The sequence below is a fragment of the Choloepus didactylus genome, chromosome 10 (genome assembly GCF_015220235.1).
Source record: "Choloepus didactylus isolate mChoDid1 chromosome 10, mChoDid1.pri, whole genome shotgun sequence".
Classification (NCBI taxonomy): Eukaryota; Metazoa; Chordata; class Mammalia; order Pilosa; family Megalonychidae; genus Choloepus; species Choloepus didactylus.
Genome location: NC_051316.1, coordinates 28727583 through 28749252, shown reverse-complemented (window position 1 = coordinate 28749252; position 21670 = coordinate 28727583). Strand labels below are relative to the sequence as shown.

The window sequence follows — 21670 nt, the reverse complement described above, 5'->3', positions numbered from 1 at the left end:
CTTATGGGGACAGGGGGATGAGATAGGGTACACGGGTGGGCAGGGCACAAGGTAGAGGTTTTTAAGTAGAAAGGTGGGTGTCCTTTAAAAAAAAAAGTTTTATTGAGTATAATTTACATATAAAATTTTTAGTATTTTAAAGAGTTTGTGCAACCATCACCACAATCTAGTTTTAGAATATCTCTCTCATACCAAATAGTTCTCTCATATCCACTTGCAGTCAATCCCTGCTACCACCCTCCACCCCAGGCAACCGCTGATCTGCTGTCTCTATAGATTTCTCTGTTCTGGTCATCTAATGTGAATGGGCTCATAGAATACGTAGTCTTTTGTGTCATCTTTCACTTTGCAAAATGTTTTTGAGGTTTATTTTGTAGCATGTATCAATAGTTCATTCCATTTTATTAGCAAACAGTATCTGTCTATAAATGTTTATTCACCAGTTGGTGGACATTTGGGTTGTTTCCACTTTTTGACTGTTATAAATAAATGCTGTTATGAACATTTGCATACAAATCTTTGCATGGATATATGTTTTCATTACATTCGGGTAAATCCCTAGGAGTGGAATTTCTGGGTCATATGGTAAATTTGTGTTTAACTTTTTAAGAAACTGCCAAAATGTTTTCCGAAGTGGCTACCAGTTATTCCCACCAGCAGATTCTCCATGTCCTTCCCAACATTGATATTGTCTGTCATTTTGATTATAGCCATTCTAGTAGACATGTAGTATAACTCTTGTGGTTTTGAATTGCATTTACCTCATGGCTAATGGTGCTGAACATCTTTGCATGTGCTTATTGGCCATTTGTATATATTCTTTGATGAAATGTCTATTCAAATCTATTGCACATTTTTAAGTGTGTTGTTGTTTGCCTTGTTATCAATGATTTGCAAGAGTCTTGATACATTCTAGATACAAGTCCATTATCAGATATATGATTTCTAAAAATTTTCTCCCAGGCTATAGCTTGCCTTTTAATTTTCTTAATTGTGTTTTTTGAATCACAAAGGTATTAAATTTTGATGAAATCTGCTTTATCAGATTTTTCTGTTATGGATCATACTTTTGGTGTTCATCTAATAATTCTTTGCCAACATGACAATGATATCTTCTAGAAGATTTATAGTTTCAATTCTTCCTTTAATGGCAATGAACCATTTTGAGTTAATTTTTGAGTATGGTGTGAAAAGAGTCTAAATTCACCTTTTGGCATGTGGTTGATATCTAGGTGTTCTAACAACATTTGTTGAAAACATTTTCCTTAGTGAAATGTCTTGACAACTTTGTCAAAATAAAATGACCATAAATGTAAGGGTTGATAAAACTGTACTCTGGATTCTGTTCCATTGACATATATGGCTGTACTTAAACCAGTACCACACTGTCTTATTGATTATATTCTTGGCACTTAATAGACGCTCAGATCTTTTAAAAAGTCAACTTCAGACTTTATTTACATTTCACCGGTTTTTCTACTAGTGTCTTTTTTCTCTTCTAGGATCCAAGCAAGGATACTGTATTGATTATCTACTGCTTTGTAACAAATTACTACAAACTTAGTGGCTTAAAACAACACCCATTTATTATCTCCAAGTTTTTGTGGTTCAAAAATCCAGTTTGGCTTGGCTGTGTTCTCCACTTCAGTGTCTTTCACAAGGATGCAGTTAAGGAAGGTGTTGGCCATAGTTGGTAACTCTTTTGAAAGTACAGCTGAGGAAGTATCTGTTTCCAAGCTCACATGGTTTCTGGCAAGATTCAGTTCTCTGAAGCTTCAGTTTCTTGTTGGCTGTCAGATGAAGGCATATTCAGTTCCTTGCCACATGTGCCTTTTCTTTGAGGCAGTTCACAGCAGGGTAGTTGGCTTCATCAAAGCCCGCAAGAGAGTTTGCTAGCGCAAAAGAAGGTATAGTCTTTTGTAATCTAATCATAGAAGTGCCATCCCTCAATATTGGTCAGAATCAAGTTACTCAAGGGGAGGAGATTACACAAGACCATGTACATCAGCGGACAGGGACCATTGAGGACCGTCTTAGAAGCAACACGTTGCATTTAGCTGCCTTGTCTTGGTCTCTTCAGAGTTTCTGAGAAGGTCTAGAAATTGTGATACATGCACCTAGCACACAGATCTTTGTTTCTAATACCATTCTCCAATAAAAGGAACTAGGGTTCCTTAGAGAAATGGCTGTTCGGCTGATTTTTATTTTATTGTGGTGATATATATATATGTATATATATATATCTAAAATTTTCCATTTTTAAAGACATTTTTAGGTGTATATAGTTCATTGGCATTAATCACTTTTACAATGTTGTGCTACCATCACACCTTCCATTACTAAAACTTTTTCATTACAAAATAGAAACAATTTATCAATTAAGCAATAACTCCAGATTTCTCCTTCCCCCATCCCCTGATTATCTCTCATCTACTTTTGGTCTCTGTGAATTTGCTTATTCTGGATACTTAATATAAGTGGAATCATACAAAATTTGTTCTTTAGTGTCTGGCTTATTTCATTTAGCATGGTGTTTTCTAGGTTCGTCCATGTTGTAACATGTATCAGAATTTCATTCCTTTTTATAGCTGAATAATATTCTATCATGTGAATATACTACATTTTGTTTATCCATTCATATGTCAGTGGACTCTTGTGTTGTTTCCACCTTTTGGCTATTGGGAATAATGCTGCTGTGAACACTGGCATGCAAGTATCTGAATTCCTGCTTTCAGTTCTTTGGGGTATATACCTAAGAGTGGAATTGCCGGGTCATATGGTAATTCTATGTTTAACATTTAGAGGAATCACCAAACTGTTTTTCACAGTGAAAGCACCATTTTATAATCCTACCAACAATGCATGAGAGTTCTAGTTTCTCCACATCCTCACCAATACTTGTTATTTTCCGTGTTTTTTTCTCCCATGATAGCCATCCTAGTGGATGTGAAGTGGTATCTCATTATGGTTTTGATGTGCATTTCCCTAATCACTAATGATGTTGAGCATCTTTTCATTTCCTTTTTGCCCATTTTTATATTTTTTTTTTTTTTGAAAAATGTTTATTCACGTCCTTTGCCAGTTTTTGAATTGGGCTGTTTATCTTTTTATTGTTGAGTGAGATGCTCAAAATTTGAATTAAATTGAAATCAAATTTGTAGGCTTATTAAATTAAAGAATCTGTGTTTTTACACCCATTACATTTTGTCTTTTTTTCCTGTGTTTTTGTGGGGTGGGGTGGGGGTTATGGTTGATTTATTTTTGCTTCTTTTCCCCTTTACTTTCTTATCAGGATACTTTATGAAAAATCTCATCTTTAGTTTCAAAAGAAATGTTTTGCCTCACTCAAAAACACTTGAGGCACAGAGTACCTTTTAGGATAGGCATGCTGGTAATGGTAGCAGATGTCACAACACAAGGGACACTGGATGGAACTAGTCTTTAAAGAGGTGAAATCCAGAAACTGATTAGTTCCCGATACCACACTGGTACTTCTATAGGAGCTCTGCAGTATTTGAAGTATTTCTGTATTTATTCCTTTAAAATGAAATCTTACCAAAATAGAAGTACTTTATGAAAAAGTAGACTTAGAGTTATATCTGTACCACTTAGCAAAAGAATGACTCATGGGCATGTCATTTAACTTTTTTTAGGCCATGATTACTTCATGGGAAAATAATACTTACTCTATTAACCTCTTATAGAGTTTAGGAATTCAGATAAGATGATGTTTGTGTAAGTGCTTTGCAAACTTTAAAGTCCTGTGCAGATATTTGTAATGTCATTTGTATTTTTATTAAGCACTGATATAAAAGGTTTTTTTTTCCCCCTTTTGGACACTTTACTTCCTAAGATAATGTGACGGGATATAGATCAACAGAATTGAAATGTTGGGCCATTTGTTCATGAATACAAGTGAACTGGGTAAAATGGGAAATATTGTAACTCAAGAATGTGAGATATATGTGATACCAGTGAGACTGAGAGGAACATTTTCTTCTCTGTCTTCACAACATGCCGTTGGAGAGGAAATGCTATTTGCTCTTGAAGAATGTGTAAAATTTCTAATTTTACATAGTTGGATAGATAATGATAAAATCTTGTTATTGCAGATGTGGAGAATTTAGGTAAAAATTATTTTTAAACATAATGTAAACTATTAAACGATACAAAGCTACAGTAATCAAGATAGTGTAGTATTGGCATAAAGATAGAAATACAGGTCAACAAAATAGAACTGAGAGTCCAGAAATAAACCCTTACATTTTTACTCAATTGATTTTCAACAAGGGTACTGTTCTAGTTTGCTAATGTTGCTGGAATGCAAAACACCAGAGATGGATTGGCTTTTATAAAAGGGGGTTTATTTGGTTACAGAGTTACAGTCTTAAGGCCATAAAGTGTCCAAGGTAACACATCAGCAATCAGTACCTTCGCTGGAGGATGGCCAATGGTGTCCGGAAAACCTCTGTTAGCTGGGAAGGCACGTGGCTGGCATCTGCTCCAAAGTTCTGGTTTCAAAATGGCTTTCTCCCAGGATGTTCCTCTCTAGGCTGCAGTTCCTCAAGAATGTCACTCTTAGTTGCACTTGGGGTATTTGTCCTCTCTTAGATTCTCCGGAGCAAGAGTCTGCTTTCAACGGCCGTATTCAAAATGTCTTTCATCTGCAGCTCCTGTGCTTTCTTCAAAATGTCCCCCTTGGCTGTAGCAAGCTTGCTCCTTCTGTCTGATCTTATATAGTGCGCCAGTAATTTAATTCAGACCCACCCAATGGGCGGGCCAACACCACCATGGAAGTTATCCAGAGTCATCACTCACAGTTGGGTGGGGCGCATCTCCATGGAAACACTCAAAGAATTTCAATCTAATTAACACTGATAGGTCTGCCCACACAAGATTACATCAAAGATAATGGCATTTGGGGGGCATAATACATTCAAACTGGCACATTCCACCCCCTGGACCCCAAAATGACATTATCTTTCCATATACAAAATACATTCATCCCACAATATCACAGAAACTGAAATCATTTCAGTAACAACAGTCAAGTACAAAATTCCATCAAAATCAATTATAGGCATGGTCAGTCCTAAGGCATAATTTTCCTTTAGCTGTAGATCTGTGAACTTAGAAGAAGTTATGTGCTTCCAATAGACAAAGGAGAGACATTCATAGGATAAACATTCCCATTGCCTTAAGGAGAAACAGTAAGGAAAACAGGGTTAACAGGACCAAAACAGTTCCTAAAACCCACAGGACAAACTCCATTAGATTTCAAAGTCTGAGAGTCATTTACAGAACAATGTTGTATCCTTGGGGCTTGAGAGAGCAGGAGTCTAACCCTTCCTAAGGGCCTTTTTGGCAGCCCTTTCTTCTCCAAACACTTGGGTGGGTGCTCCAACATATCCACACATTGGGGAGACCACCTTCTCGGCCCTACCCTCCTCAAACATCTGGGCAGCACCCGGATTCCCTTCCATCTCTGGGGCACACGCTCAACCCCTTCAGAACAGTGTGGTGGCAGCCAGGCTCTCCCCAATTCCCTGGGAATGTGCTCCACCCTCTTTGGGACTTGGGGTGGCAGAACATTTCCTGAGCATCGAGGCGGAAGGCCCACCCTTGACCTCCAGGGCAAACTCACCCTTTCCATGCGTGTGGGCTGCTTGGCTCTCCCAGCCCGAGAATTTACTCCAGACCTCAACCTCCATGGCTCTATCTTTGAAGAAGTTTTTCCTTCAATTTGTTCCTTGTCTGCTCCTCCAGTCCAGACCGGCAACAACTCTGTCTATAAAGATCTCACAAAAATTCTGTTGGCTTTGCATGAAGCACACAGGGGTCAAAGCCATCAGACAATAAGACTTCCCACAAATCCTTTCTGCTTAACTCCTTTTCCAATCTTGGCTTGTACTGGAATGGTGGTTGGGTTCCATGTTTGGTTACATCCTCACGTTGGGCTATAGCTTCTGGGAGTCCACCCCTTGGAAGCCTGTGATTTTCCAAGCCATCAGCTTCTGGTTTCTTTGAACCCAAAAGTTCAGTTCTAAGTTTATCTCTCTCCGCTCACATTGTACTATAAGCTGCAAGGAGAAGCCAGGATACATCCTCCACGCATAGTCTGGAGATCTCCTCAGCTAAGTATTCCAGGTTGTCTCTTTCAAATTCTTTCCATCTGACACCAGGACTCAATTTTGCCAAATTCTCTGCCACTTTAAAACAAGGATCGCCTTTCTTCCAGTTTGCAACAACACATCATTTATGTTCACGGCCTTGTCAGCAGTATCTTTTGAGTCCATATTTCCACAGTCTCTTCAAAGCAGTTTAGGCCTTTTCTATCAAGCTCCTCACAATTCTTCCAGAACCTTCCCCTTATCCATTTTAAAAGCCATTCCAACAGGTTTGGTATTTGCAAACTCAGCAGCACCAGCACCCCACTTCTCTGGTACCAAAATCTGTTCTAGTTTGCTAATGTTGCCAGAAAGCAAAACACCAGAGATGGACTGGCTTTTATAAAAGGGGGTTTATTTGGTTACAGAGTTACAGTCCTAAGGCCATAAAGTGTCCAAGGTAACACATCAGCAATCAGTACCTTCACTGGAGGATGGCCCATGGTGTCTGGAAAACTTCTGTTAGCTGGGAAGGCACGTGGCTGGTGTCTGCTCCAAAGTTCTGGTTTGAAAATGGCTTTCTCCCAGGATGTTCTCTCTAGGCTGCAGTTCCTCAAGAATGTCACTCTTAGTTGCACTTGGGGTATTTGTCCTCTCTTAGCTTCTCCAGAGCAAGAGTCCGCTTTCAACGGCCATCTTTAAAATGTCTTTCATCTGCAGCTCCTGTGCTTTCTTCAAAATGTCCCCCTTGGCTGTAGCAAGCTTGCTCCTTCTGTCTGATCTTATATAGTGCGCCAGTAATTTAATTCAGACGCACCCTCAATGGGTGGGGCCACGCCTCCATGGAAATTATCCAATCAGAGTCATCACCCACAGTTGGGTGGGGCGCATCTCCATGTAAACACTCAAAGAATTTCAATCTAATTAACACTGATAACGTCTGCCCACACAAGATTACATCAAAGATAATGGCATTTGGGGGACACAATACATTCAAACTGGCACAGGTGCCAAGACAATTCAATGGGGAAAGACTAGTCTTTTCGACAAGTGGTGCTGGAACAACTGGATATCCACGTGAAAAAGTATGAATTTGGAATCCTTTCTGACACTATATACAAAAATTAATTCAAATGAATCACAAACCTAAATGTAAGGGTTAAAACTATAAAATTCTTGAAAGAAAATAAAGAAGTAAATCTTCATGACCTTGAGTAAGGCAATGGTTTCTTGTATATGATCCAAAAGCACAAGCAACAAACAAACAAAAAATAGACAAATTGACTTCATTAAAATTAAAAACTTTTTTTATACAAAGAACACCATCAAAAAGGTGAGAAGGTAACTCTCAGAATGGGAGAAAATATTTGCAAATCATATATCTAATAAGGGACTTTTATCTACAATATTTAAAGAACTTTTGCAACTCATTAGTCAAAAGACAAGTAACCCAATTTAAAAATGGGCAAAGGATCTGAATATTCATTTCTCCAAAGAAGATATATAAATGACCAGTAAGCACATGAAATATGTTCAAATCCTTGAGCTATGAGGTAAATGCAGATCATACCACAAAGAGATAACACTTTCATACCCACTAGGATGGCTAAAATAAAAAAGATAATTTCAAGTGTTGGTGAGGATGTGGAGAAATTGGAACTCTTATACACTGCTGGTGGCAATGTAAATGGTGTAGCTGCTGTGGAAAACAGTTTGTCAGTTCTTCAAAAGGTTCAACACAGTTACAATATGACCCAGCAATGCCATTCCTAGGTGTATGTCCATGAGAATTGGAAACACTTTTCCACAAAAAGAAACTTGTATATTAATGTTCATAGCATCATTATTCCTAACAGCTAAAAATTAGAAATAACCAAGGTGTCCATCAGCAGCATGGATGGATAAACAAAATGTGGTATATTCATACAATGGAATATTTTTTAGCAATAAACAGAAATGAAGTACTGGTTTGTGCCACAACATGAAGGAAACTTGAAAACATCATGCTAAATAAAAGAAACCAGTCACAAAATACCAAACACTGCATGCTTCAGTTGTTATATAACAGATGTCCAAAATAGTCAAATCTATAAACACAGAAAGTAGTTTAGTGTGGCCTATGTCTGGGGGGAAGTGTTGCAGAGAAATTGGAGTGACTGTTAATGGTGGCACAGTTTCTTCTTGGGGTGGCGAAAATGTCCTAAAAGTGATTGTAATGACGGTTGCCAACTCTGTTAATATACTAGAAACCATTGTATTGTGTAACGGTAAGTGAATTGTATGGTATGTGAACTTTAAAAATAGGTTTAAAAAATCAACCAATACCCACCTCCCAAAATTAAGAAGAAAGGACATTTGCAAATTTGTCTCTATTGTTCCTCTGGAGATAGATAAGAATGAGATGTTAATTGTCTCTTAGCTATCATTTTTCTTTCATTTCTATCTAATGGCTGACTAGGTTTATTAAATACATTCACTTTTGCATGGAATGATATTAAATCAATTCATTTTTAACAGGAATTGAGTTCTTCTCAGACTTTATCACATGATGGAGGATTCTTCAATAGACTGGAAGATGACGTTCATAAAATTCTTATTAAAGAAAAAAGAAGAGAACAGCTTACAGAATATAATGGAACAGATAATTGTACAACTCATGAACACAACCAGGCATGTAAAGTTAAAAATTTTCTTAAAACCACAGTGAAATTTAAATGCATTTTTCAAAAAACGTAAGCAGTGGAGTCCAGTTATGATTTTATTAAAGTAACAATTTTAGGATATTATCTTAATTGTTAGTTCTCAAAGATATTTATATTACAATGTATGAAGTATGTGATTTAATAATTGAATCATATTTATTAAAGTATTGTTAGATACTAGGAGACCTTAGACCATTAGGGATATGAGGAGGTAGACTGTAAGGAGATTATCATTCAGCATGATAAATGTCTTAAGGGAGATTTGAAAAATAATAAAAGCAGTTTTGAATAGAAATTGTAATAGATAACTGCTTGGGTGAATTGCAAAGGGTACATGAAGGAGTGATATTTGGGATGAATTTTGAATGATGAATAATTGTATAAACTGAGAAATGGAGAAAGACTTTGCGGCTTAAGGGAATAGCAAGAACAAAGGCCCAGAGTTATGAAAGGCCTTTGACTGAATATGAAGGAAACTGAAAAATTCTGCATCTAAGAAACATTGGGTGGGTATGGAATAGCATGACTGGAGAGATATATTGGATTTAGATTATAGAGTCATATTCTGTGATCCACAGGTCACATCTGGCATTGTCTGTTTTTGTTTCACCCATGAGCTAAGAATGGTATTCACATTTTTAAAGGATTGTTAAAAAAAAAAAAAAAAAACTATGTTAGAGAGACTGTACTTAGCTCACAAAGCCAAAACTATTTAATATTGGTCCCTTTGTGGGAAAAATTTACTAACTCCTGCTAAAAACGAGTATTATGCAAAATATATTGTTTAACAAGGAAGGAGTACTTCCTGTCCTTCCATTCCTAGATTCATGGGGTCAGGAAGAGGTGTGACCTACTCCATGTTCCTAGCTGCCACATTTTAGATCTCAACTTACAGAGAAAGTACTTTGCCTGCCAGACCTTAAAGTCTGCATTGATTTTTATCACAACCTCCTGTCTTCTCTTGTACTTCCTTTTAACTGTGAACCTGTTCTTTACTTTATATTGACCTCTAATTTATCCTAACTCTTTTCTTCCTGACTGAAATTTCTAAATATTTGCAGTAATGTCCCCATATAATCCCTTACCTCCCGGATTTCCTGTTATTCCCTCTTGTAATTATGCAGCCTGAACTCTCACAGTATTGTCTACTGTCTGTATTCTAATTTAATTCCTGGGCTGCCAGGTGTTGCTGGAAAATATTTTTTAAAATAGAGTTGGGGGATTTCTGGGGAAATAGGCAGAGTAGGGAGCTCTGGGACTCAGTCCTTCCACCAAAACAACTATTAAACAGGCAGGAACTATTTTGAAACTCGAAAGGATAGAAGAACACTGTACAGCATTCAGGGAAGAGTGGGAGGAAAGACTGACAAATTGCGGTAAAGAATTGTAATTGCTCTCTTTGTGTGGCTGCTACCAGCACCCACCCCCCAGTCATATTAGGCTGTTGCGGGGTTCAGTCCCTGGCTAGTTGCTACTGACAGCAAGGGGCATAAAAATCCTCTTCACCAAGAATAGGGATGTGCACAGTTGATCACTGATCATAACTTTTTTTTTAACTTCATTTATTGAAAAATTAAAAACAAACAAACAACAACAAAAAAAACACCCCACAACATTTCAAATAAAACAAAGGATTAAGAAAAACAAATAACCTAAAATAACTACTTTGCTTCCAACATGTTCCTACCCTACCCCAAGAAAATGAACAAACCATAATCAAAGGCATAAGAAAAACCAAATAACCTAAGTAACTATGTTGAAGCTAATTTTTTAAGGCAATAGCTTTTTACTATATCAAAAAATTTTAAAAAAATTCAAACAAAACAAAGGAATAAGGAAAACAAATACCCTAAAATAACTGTATTGCTTCCAACATGTCCCTACCATACCCCAAGAAAATTAAAAAACCCTAACAAAATAAAGGAATAAGAAAAACAAATAACCTAAAATAACTACATTGCTTCCAACATGTTCCTGCCATACCCAAGAAAATTTGCAAACCGTAATCATTCCTGAGCATTCCCATAACATTGCGATTACCCTCAGTAGCTATCTGTTCTTATTAGATTATTGTTCCCCCTTCACTAGTTGCTGTCTATCTCTAGGTCCCCTACATTCTACAATATAAAATATTTATTTTACATTTTTCACAGAGTTCACATTAGTGGTAACATACAATATCTCTTTTTTTGTGTGATCATGACTTTTGATTAGCGAATTTGGATTTGCTGGGTCCCAGCAACTATTGTTTCAACCCATCCTGGACAAAGGCAGTGGCAGCTCTCATTTCAACCCTCCCTGGACAGAGGCAGAGGCAGTGGAAATTCAGAGACAGGGATTCCTTCAGGGCAGGGGGCAAAGTTAGCTGAAGGGCTGCATTTGCTGGGCAGTCCAGGAAAGCTCAGCTTTGGGGAGCCACTGGAGTAGTTTTGGGCACCCTTCCTGACCCCTCCACAAAGCACTTTGTAGCCAGTCTGCACTCTCTTCGTGGGTTCATGACCCTATTTTGGCGAGGAAAGACCAAATTGGGAAAGTCCTCCCTGAGGGTGACCCTCCTCCCAGAATTTGCACTCCAGGCAAAAGCCTCCTGAGACAACAAAAGGAGTGTAAAAATATATATATAGGCAGACAGTCTGGGACAAAGACCTGCGAGCATCAGACAGCTGGGATAGGGAAGATTTTCCCCAGGGAAACAGAAAGGACAACCAATCTACTATAAACAGGGGTGCTCCAAAGCAAAAAGCAAAAGCCAGGGCAAGACAGAGGCCGAGTAAGACGGGGAAAATAATGCATAGTGCATTTGCCTTGGGCAGACCTTCCTGACAGGAGGTCTGAAGCTCAAGAATATCTGTCTTATCACTAGCTGGTTACAAAACCAGGAAACAGACATCCCAGGAAGTAAATCCCAGAATTAACATTTTAAAATACTAAAATGTATAGTGAGCAACAAAAGAGTAAAATACAAAGAAACAGGAAATGATGGCCCATCCAAAGGAAGAGGATAAAAATACAGAAAACAGTGAAGAAAATGAGAATGTGGACATATTGGACAAAGCCTCTAAAAAAGGATCTTAAAAATCCTTAAGAAGATGAAAGGAAGTATGGAGAAAGAACTATAGGATATCCAGGAAAACAATGAGTGAACAATATGAGAGTCTAAGGAAAAAGAAATTTTAAAAAGGAACCAAACAGAATCACTAGAGTTGAAGACCACAATAACTGAAATGAAAAATGCCTGGAAGGTTTTCAAGAGCAAATTGGAGCTGGCAGAAGAAGGAATCAGTGAATTTGAAGACAAGACACTTGAAATGATTCAGGAAGAGGAGCAGAAAGAAAAAAGCATATTAAAAGCGTAAACAACCTTACACAGCATATGGGACAGCGTCAAGCACACCGATATATATGTTGTGGGATTCCCAGAAGGAGAAAAAAAAGAAAGGGGTAGAAGGCATAGTCAAAGAAATAATGACAGAGAACCTCCCAGACTTAGCAAAAGACATGAATATGTGCACCAGAAAAGCTCAGAGAACACTAAACAAGATAAACATGAAGAAAAATACATCTCATCATATATTGATTATACTATCAAATGTAAAAGACAGGGAGAAAAGCAATGTGTTGCATGCAAGGGAATCTCAGTAAGATTGAATGCCAATGTCTCATCAGAAACCAAGAAGGCAGTGGGTTGAAATGCTTAAAGTGCTGAAGGAAAACAACTGCCAGCCAAGAAATTTATATCTGGCAAGACTCTCTTTCAAAAATGAGGGAGAAATAAAGACATTCTTAGATAAACAAAAGCTGAGGAGCTCATCACCACTAGACATGCCCTGCAAGCAATGCTAAAGGGAATTCTTCAGACTGAAAGGAAAGGACACTAGACAGTGGTTCAAAGCAGCATAAAGAAATAAAGACCTGTGTTAAAGGTAACTGCTTCTTATTTCCTACAGATGCTAAAATGCAAATACATAATCTGTAATGATTAATCTATGATTTTGGATGTACAAATGTGTAAAGATGTAAGTGGTAACAAGTACAAAAACATGGGGGGGCAGAGGGGTATAGGAAAAATATATGTGCATGCTATTGAAGTTACATTGGTATCAAACCAAATATAATTGTTATATATTTAGGAGCTTAAATTTTATACCTATGGTAAATACAAGAAAAATAGATGAAAATGAGAAGGCAGTCAATATGGTGCAACACAAGAAAGCAAATAAATATAAAAGGATGTTTTAATGGAAGTGAGGGACACAAAAATATAACACATACAAAGGCTAAATAGCAAAATGGCAGAAGACCTGTATTATTAGTAATTACTTTAAATATAAATGGATTAAATTCCCCAGTCAAAAGGAAGAGCCTGGCAGAATGGATAAAAAGCTTGACCCAACTACATACTGTTTGCAAGAGTCTCCCCTTAAAGTCAAAGATACAAGTAGGTTGAGAGTGGAAGGATGGGAAAAAGTATACCATGCAAGTAGTAACCAAAAGAGACCTGGGGTAGCTGTACTAATATTGGATAAAGTAGACTGTAAGTCAAAAATAGTTAAGAGGGGAAAAGACGGTTATTGCATACTGATAAAGGGGACAATTCAACAGGAAGATCTAACAATTATAAATCTATGTGCACCTAACAGCAGAGCCCCAAAATGTAAGAAGCAAATACTGGCAGATTTGAAGGGAGAAATGAACAGTTCTACATTAATAGTAGGATATTTTAACATGCCACTCTCAATAATGGATATAACATCTAGTCAGAAGATCAATAAGGAAGTAGACTATGATACACTAAACCAATTACATTTAACAGACATAAGTAGAACACAACAGAATACACATTCTTCTTGAATACACATAGCTCATTCTCCAGGGTAAACCATATCTCAGTTCACAAATCTCAATATATTAAAAAATTTGAAATCATACAGTGTATCTTCTTTGACAACAATGGAATAAAACTAGAAATCAATACCAGAGGGAGAGATGGAAAATTCACAAATATGTGGAAATTAACGTACTCTTAAACAACCAATAGGTTAAAGAGGAAATCACAAGAGAAATTATGAAATATCTTGAGGTAAGTGAAAATGAAAATACAACACACCAAGACTTAAGGGATGCAGCAAGGGCATTGCTGAGAGGGAAATTTATAGCTCTACATTCTTAAATGCTTACTTTAAAATAGAAGAAAGACTTCAAATCAGAGACCTTACTTCAAAACAGTAAGAAAAGGAAAAAGAAGAGCAACTAAACCTAAAATGAGCAGAAGGAAGGAAGTAACAAAGATTGGAGCAGAGATAAATAAAATAGAGAATTTTAAAAACAATATAATCTACAAAACCAAAAATTGGGTTCTTTGAAAAGATCAATGAAATTGGCAAACTGTTAGCTAGACTGATGAAGAAAAAAATAGAGGACACAAATAACTAAAATCAGAAATGAAAAGGAGGACATTACTACCAACCTCACTGAAATAAACAGGATTGTTTAACAGGATACTATGAACCATCTATACATCAACAAATTAGATAACCTAGATGAAATGGACAAATTCCTAGCAACACACAAACTACCCATACTGACTCAAGAAGAAAATGAAGATCTCAACAAATGATTAACTAGTAAAGATACTGAATCAGTGATCAAAAACCTCCCAACAAAGAGAAGCTCAGGACCAGATGGCTTCACAGGGGAATTTTACCAAACACTCAATTCTTCTCAGACTCTTCTTAAAAAATGAAGAAGGGGAAATACTTCCTAACTCATTCTACCAGGCCAACATCACCAGATAAAGCCAGATAAAGATATCAAAAGAAAAAAATTACAGACCAGTATCTCTTATGAATACAAATGCAAAAATCTCAACAAACTGCTAGCAAATGGAATTCAACGGCACAATGAAAGAACCATGCACCATGATCAAGTGGGATTTATCCCAGGTATGCATGGGTGGTTCAACATAAGAAAATCAATTAATATAATATACCACATTAACAGAATGAAGGGGAAAAAAAAAAAAACCACATGATCATCTCGATGCAGAAAAGGCATTTGACAAAATTCAGTACCCCTTTTTGATAAAAACTCTTAGAAAACTGGAAATAGAAGGAAACTTCCTCAACATGATAAAGAGCATATGTGAAAAAAACAGCTCACATCACATTCAATGGTGAAAGACTGAAAGTTTTCCCTCTTAAGACCAGGAACAAGACAATGATGCCCACTGTCTCCACTATTACTCAACATTGTACTGGAAGTTCTAGCCAGAGCAATTATGCTACAAAAACAATAAAAGGCATTAAATTGGAAAGGAAGAAGTAAAACTTTCCTTATTTTCAGATGCCATGATCCTGTATACTGAAGGTCCTGAAAATTCCACAGCAAAGCTTCTAGAGCTGATAAATGAATTTACAAGGTGGCAGGATACAAGATCAATACCCCCAATCAGTAGTGTTTCTGTGCACTAGCAATGAACAATCAGAAGAGAAATTTTTGAAAAATCCATTTATTCTATCAACTGAAATCTAGGAATAAATCTAACCAAGGATGTAAAGGACTTGTACACAGAAAACTAACCTTTGCTAAAAGAAATCAAAGAAGACCTAAATAAATGGAAGGGCATTCTGTGTTCATGGATTGGAAGACTATTGTTAAGATGTCAATTCTACCTAAAATGATTTACAGATCCAGTGCAATCTCAATCAAAATTCCAACAGTCTTCTTTGCAGAAATGAAAAAGCCAAACATCAAATTTATTTGGAATGGTAAGGCCCTGAATAGCTAAAGCCATCTCAAAATAGAAATCATTGGAGGACTCACACTTTCCAATCTTAAAACTTGTTACAAAGCCACAGTAATGAAAACAGCATGGTACTGGCAAAGGAACAGTCATACAAACCAATGGAATCATATTGATGGTTCAGAAATCAACCCTTATATTTATGGTCAACTGATTTTGGACAAGTGGGTAAAGACTACTCAACAGGGAAAGAACAGTTTCTTCAACAAATGATTATGGGAAAACTGGATGTCCAAATGCAAATGAATGAAGGTGGACCTCTATCTCATACCATATACAAAAGACAACTCAAAATGGAACAAATACCTAAATAAAAGAGCCAGAACTACAGCATTCCTAGAAGAAAATGCAGGGATGTACCTTCAGAACTCAGTGTTAGGCAGTGATTTCTTAGACTTTACACCCAAAGCACAAGCAACAAAAGAAAAATTAGATAAATGGGACTTTATCAAATTTAAGAACTTTTGTGCATCAAACAACTTTATCATGAAAGTAAAATGACAACCAACACAATGGAGAAAATATTTATAAACCACATATCTGATCAGGGTTTACTATCAAGAGTATGTAAAGAAATCCTTCAACTCAGCAACAAAAGACAAACAACCCAATTTTAGACATGAGGAAAACACTTGAATAGACATTTGTCGAAAGAAGATAAACAAATGACTAATAAAGCACATGAAAAGATGCTCAACATCAGTTAACCATTAGGGAACTGCAAATCAAAACCACAATGAGATACGAATTTATACTCACTAGAATGGCTTCTATTATAAAAAAACAGAAAATTAGAAGTGTTGGAGAGGATGTGGAGAAATGGGAGCACTCATTCATCACTTTAAAATGGTGCAGCTGCTGTGGAAAACAGGTTGGCAGTTCCTTAGGAAGTTAAGTATAGAACTACCATATTACCTAGAAATCTCACTTCTGGGTAAATACCCAAAAGAATTGAAAACAATGAGTGAATAATCATTTGCACATTAATGTTCATAGCACAATATTCGCAATTGCCAAAAGTTGGAAGCAACCCAAGTGTCTGTCAACTGATGAATGGATAAACAAAATGTGGAATAGACATATAATGGAATATATTCAGCTTTAAAAAGTAATGAAGTTCTGATATATGCAACAACATGGATGAACTTGCAGACATCATGTTGAGTGAAATAAGCCAGACACAAAAGAACAAATCTTGTATAATCTCACTGATATGAAATAATCATAATAAGCAAATTCAATCAGAATCTAGAATATAGTTTGCCAGGGAATGGGGTGGGGGTAAGGAATAGGAAGTTGAGGCTTAAAATGTACAGTCTGTTTGGGATGATGCAAAAGTTTTGGTAATGGATAGTGGTGATGGAAACACAACATTGGAAATATAATTAACAGCAGTGAATTGTATATTTGAATGTTGTTAAAAAGGGGAATTTTAGGTTGTATGTGTTATTAGAATAAAATTAAAGAAAAAAATCCAAGGAACTGCGTAACTCAAGAGTGAGACCTCTAAGTGGAACTTTGGATTATAGTTAATAATACAATGATAGAAATTTACTTTTATCAGTTGTAACAAATGTACCACACTAAAGCATGGTGTTCATAATAGGGTGGTATATGGGAACCCTATATTTTATGCATGATTTTTTTGTAAACCCACAACTTCTCTACTTAAAAAAAAAGTTAATTTTCTCTTTTGAAAATCAGTCTTGTGTTGTTGTTTTTCATTTCTATTTAGTAGTCCTTTGATTCATCTGTTTCTGATTTTGACTTTTTCCTACAATGGCTATTCCAGATTCTAAAAGCCTGTTTCCTATCCTTTTACTCTCTTTAATTGACACTTTATCTCTTTGTTCACAAAGAAAACTGATAAATTCAGTCATTCAACAAATTAAACACATACTGTGTTGTGTTTGATAGGACACAAGTCAAACCCTTAACTTTTTACTCTAATGCAGAAGTAAGATTGGTTTAAAAAAATCAAACCCTTAACAACTTTTTACTCTAATTGAAGCAATATATTAACATGATTCCACATGAAAATATATTTTTGATATAGTAATGGGAAATCCTTGCCTCTCTGAAGTACTTATGAGCTGCTTCTTTTCTGGCATTGTGTTAAACTTAATATTTTCCTTTCTTGCCTTGATTGCCAAATTTTATATAGTGTCCAAAAAAACCATTACCATTCATGGTTAGTACATTTGCTTCCTCCTTTTTCATTGATTCTAATTTTTCCCCCTGTAGTCCTTATCTTCTTTTTTTTTAAAGCCATCTCATGTCAGTTTTGTATAGAAGGAAGGATATTAATATTTTTCAGGAAATACTTGGCTTCCTCAAACCTTTTGTGGAACAAAGTTGGGTATGTATGTTTAATTAAATGACTAAGTAATATCAGTGATATAATAAAATCAAAGTGATATGGAATAGTGGAAAGAGAGCAGACTTTGAAGTCAAGCAAACCTTATAATACAAAAGATAGCTCTGCAGCTTATCAGCTGAGTTATATGGGGTGGAAATTGCCTGCCTTTTTTGCATTATGAGAAAAATTAGCAATTATGATTTGAGATGTTTAGCGGAACATGTACACATTCAATAATTATTTTTGTTAAAAAGGAGAAAGTGTTAAGTGTAAAGAAGCATATACTGATAAACTGCTCTAGAAATTCATAGGAATGGATATCAGAGATGGCTTTGTAAAGAGAAAATACCATTTGAGTAGGAACCTAAGTGACAGTAGGCTTTGAACAGATACAGGTGAAGGAGAAAAGACTGGAACACCATGAGGAAAAATATGGAGGCAATGACAACATTAGCTAGTTTAATTAAAATGAACGTTCACAGAAGGGTATAGTATAAGTTGGGTAAGGTAGGTTGGAAAAGATTGTGGAAGATCTTAAATGCCTGGTTTAGAATTTAGTGAGTAGATGGTGAATAATTTTAGAAGACTTTTGAGCTGAGAGGAAAATTTTATATAGGAATATTAATTTGACTGCAGTGCCTAGGAAAAACTAAAGGAATATGGAGACTAAGACAGGAATAAGAGAGACAATCTCAGGTATTGGTAAGGATATAATACAACAGTAACACTATTATTGGGAGTGTAAACTGGTATAACCATTTTGGGAAACAATTTGATATTAACTAGTAAAAATGAGAGAGTATGTGTGAGTGGCACAGGCAGTGGCCGCCTCCTGCTTTCTGGCCCCAAAAGGGTCACTCAAGACTAAGTACTGATTTCTCATCACAAACCATGGAGGCAAGAAGGCAGTGGTATGACATATTTAAAATACTGAAAGAGAAAAGCTGCCAGCCAAGAATGCTTTATCTGGAAATCTGTCCTTCAAAAATGAGGGAGAGTGTAAAATATTCACAGATAAACAGAAACTGAGTTTGTTAACAAGAAATCTGTCCTATAAGAAATACTAAAGAGAGTTCAGAAGACTGAAAGGAAAAGACAAGAGAGAGAGGCTTGGAGGAGAGTGTAGAACTGAAGATTATGAGTAAGGTAACTAAAAGGATAAAAAGAGAGTAAATAATAAGATATGACATATAAACGCCAAAAGATAAAATGGTTGAAGTAAGTACTGCCTTTACAGTAATAACATTAAATGTTAATGGATTAAACTCCCCAATCAAAAGACACAGATTGGCAGAATGGATTTAAAACAAATGATCCATCTATATACTGTCTACAAGAGATTTACCTTAGGCCCAAGGGCACAAATAGGTTGAAAGAGAAAGGCTGGAAAAAGATATTCCATGCAAACAGTAGCCAAAAAAGTGCTAGGGTAGCTATACTAATATTGGACAAAATAGATTTTAAATGCAAAACTGTTATAAGAGACAAAGAAGGACACTATTAATAAAAGGGGCAATCCACCAAGAAGCAATAACAATCATAAATATTTATGTGCCTAACCTGGGTGCCCCAAAATCACATGAGTCAAACACTGGCAAAACTGAAGGGAGGAATAGCGGTCTCTACAATAATTGTTGGATACTTCAGTACACCACTTCATCAATAGATAGAACATCTAAACAGATCAATAAGGAAACAGAGAAGTTGAATAATGTGATAAGTGAGCTAGATCTAACAGACATGTACAGAACATTGCATCCCAAGACAGCAGGATATACATTCTTCTCAAGTGCTTGTGGATCATTCTCCAGATCTCAATAAATTTAAAATATTGAAATTATACAAAGCACTTTCTCTGATCATAATGTGATGAAGCTGGAAATCAATAACAGGCAGAGGACTGGAAAATTCACAGATATATGGAAGTTAAACAATACGCTCTTAAACTGTTAGTGGGTCAAAGAAGAAATTGCAAGAGAAATAAGTAAATATCTCAAGATGAATGAAAACAAGAACACAACATATCAAAACTTAAGGGATGCAGCAAAGGCAGTGCTGAGGGAAATTTATGGCCCTAAATGCCTACATTAAAAAAGAAGAAAGAGCTAAAATCATGGACCTACCTGTGCATCTGGAGGAACTCGAAAAAGAATAGCAAACTAATCCCAAAGCAAGCAGAAGGAAATAACAAAGATTAGAGCAGAAATGAATGAAATTGAGAAAAAAAAAATCAACGAAACAGTTCTTTCTTTGAGAAGATCAATAAAATTGACAAACCCTTGGCTAAACTTATAAAGAAAAAAAGAGAGAAGATGAAAATAAATAAAATCAGAAATGAGAAGGGGGACATTAATGTTGACTCACAAAAATAAAAAAGGTCATAGGAGGATACTATGAATATCTGTATGCCAACAAATTAGACAATTTAGATAAAATGGACAATTTTCTAGAATCACACGAACAACCTACACTGACTCTAGAAGAAATAGAAGACCTCAACAAACCAATCACAAGTAAAGAGATTGAATCAGTCATCAAAACCTCCCAATAAAGAAAAGCCCAGGACTAGATGGTTTCATGGGTGAATTCTACCAATCATTCCAAGAAGAATTAATAGCAATCCTGCTCAAACTCTTCCAAAAAGTTGAAGAGGAGGGAACTCTGTGTAACTCATTCTATGAAGCCAACATCACCCTAATACCAATGCCAGATAAAGATACTAAATGAAAAGTAAATTATAGACCAATATTTCTATTGAATATAGATGCAAAAATCCTCAACAAAATACTTGCAAATCTAATCCAACAGCACAATAAAAGAATTATTCACCATGATCAAGTGGGTTTTATCCCAGGTATGCGAGGGTAGTTCAACACAAGAAAATCAATTAATGTAATACACCATATTAACAATTCGAAGGGGAAAACCCACATGATCATCTTGATTGATACAGAAAAGTCATTTGATGAAATCCAGCATCTTTCTTGATAAAAACACTTCAAACGATAGGAATAGAAGGAAACTTCCTCAACATGATAAAAGGCATATATTAAAAACCCATACCTCACATCATATTCAATGGTGAAAGACTGAAAATTTTCCCTTTTAAGATTGAGAACAAGACAAGGATGTCCACTGTCACCACTGTTATTCAACACTGCTAGAAGTTTTAGCTAGAGCAGTTAGGTATGAAAAAGAAATAAAAGGCATTCAAATCAAAAAAGAAGAAGTAAAACTTTCACTACTTGCAGATGACATGGTCCTATATTTAGAAAGTCCTGAAAAATCTACAACAAAGCTACTGGAGTTAATAAATGAGTTCAGCAAAGTAGTGGGATGTAAGATCAACATGCAGCAGTCAGTATTTCTCTACACTAGTTATAAGCAATCCAAACAGGAAATCAAGAAGAAGAAATTCCACTTACAATAGCAACTAAAAGAATCAAATACCTAGGAATAAACTTAACCAAGAATGTAAAGGACCTGTATAGAGAAAACTGTAAAAATTTCTAAAAGAAATCAAAGAACACCTACATAAATGGAAGGACATTCTAAGTTCATGGATTGTAAGACTAAATATTGTTAAGATGCGAAGTCTACTCAAATTGATGTACAGATTTAATGCAATCCCAATCAAAATTCTAACAACCGACTTTGCAGAAATGGAAAAGCCAATTATCAAATTTAGTTGGAATGGTAA

The 21670-nt window shown here is 36.0% G+C and overlaps 1 protein-coding gene across 4 annotated transcripts in view; it reads left to right on the top strand.

Annotated features, from left to right (window-relative positions):
- Positions 1–21670, top strand: part of GKAP1 (G kinase anchoring protein 1) — a 157714-nt gene that overhangs the window by 101883 nt on the left and 34161 nt on the right. For all 4 annotated transcript variants that reach the window (XM_037851149.1, XM_037851151.1, XM_037851152.1 and 1 more), the window contains exon 8: positions 8625–8777. In XM_037851149.1, the coding sequence (XP_037707077.1) occupies positions 8625–8777 (153 nt within the window). The remainder of the gene's footprint in view (positions 1–8624; positions 8778–21670) is intronic.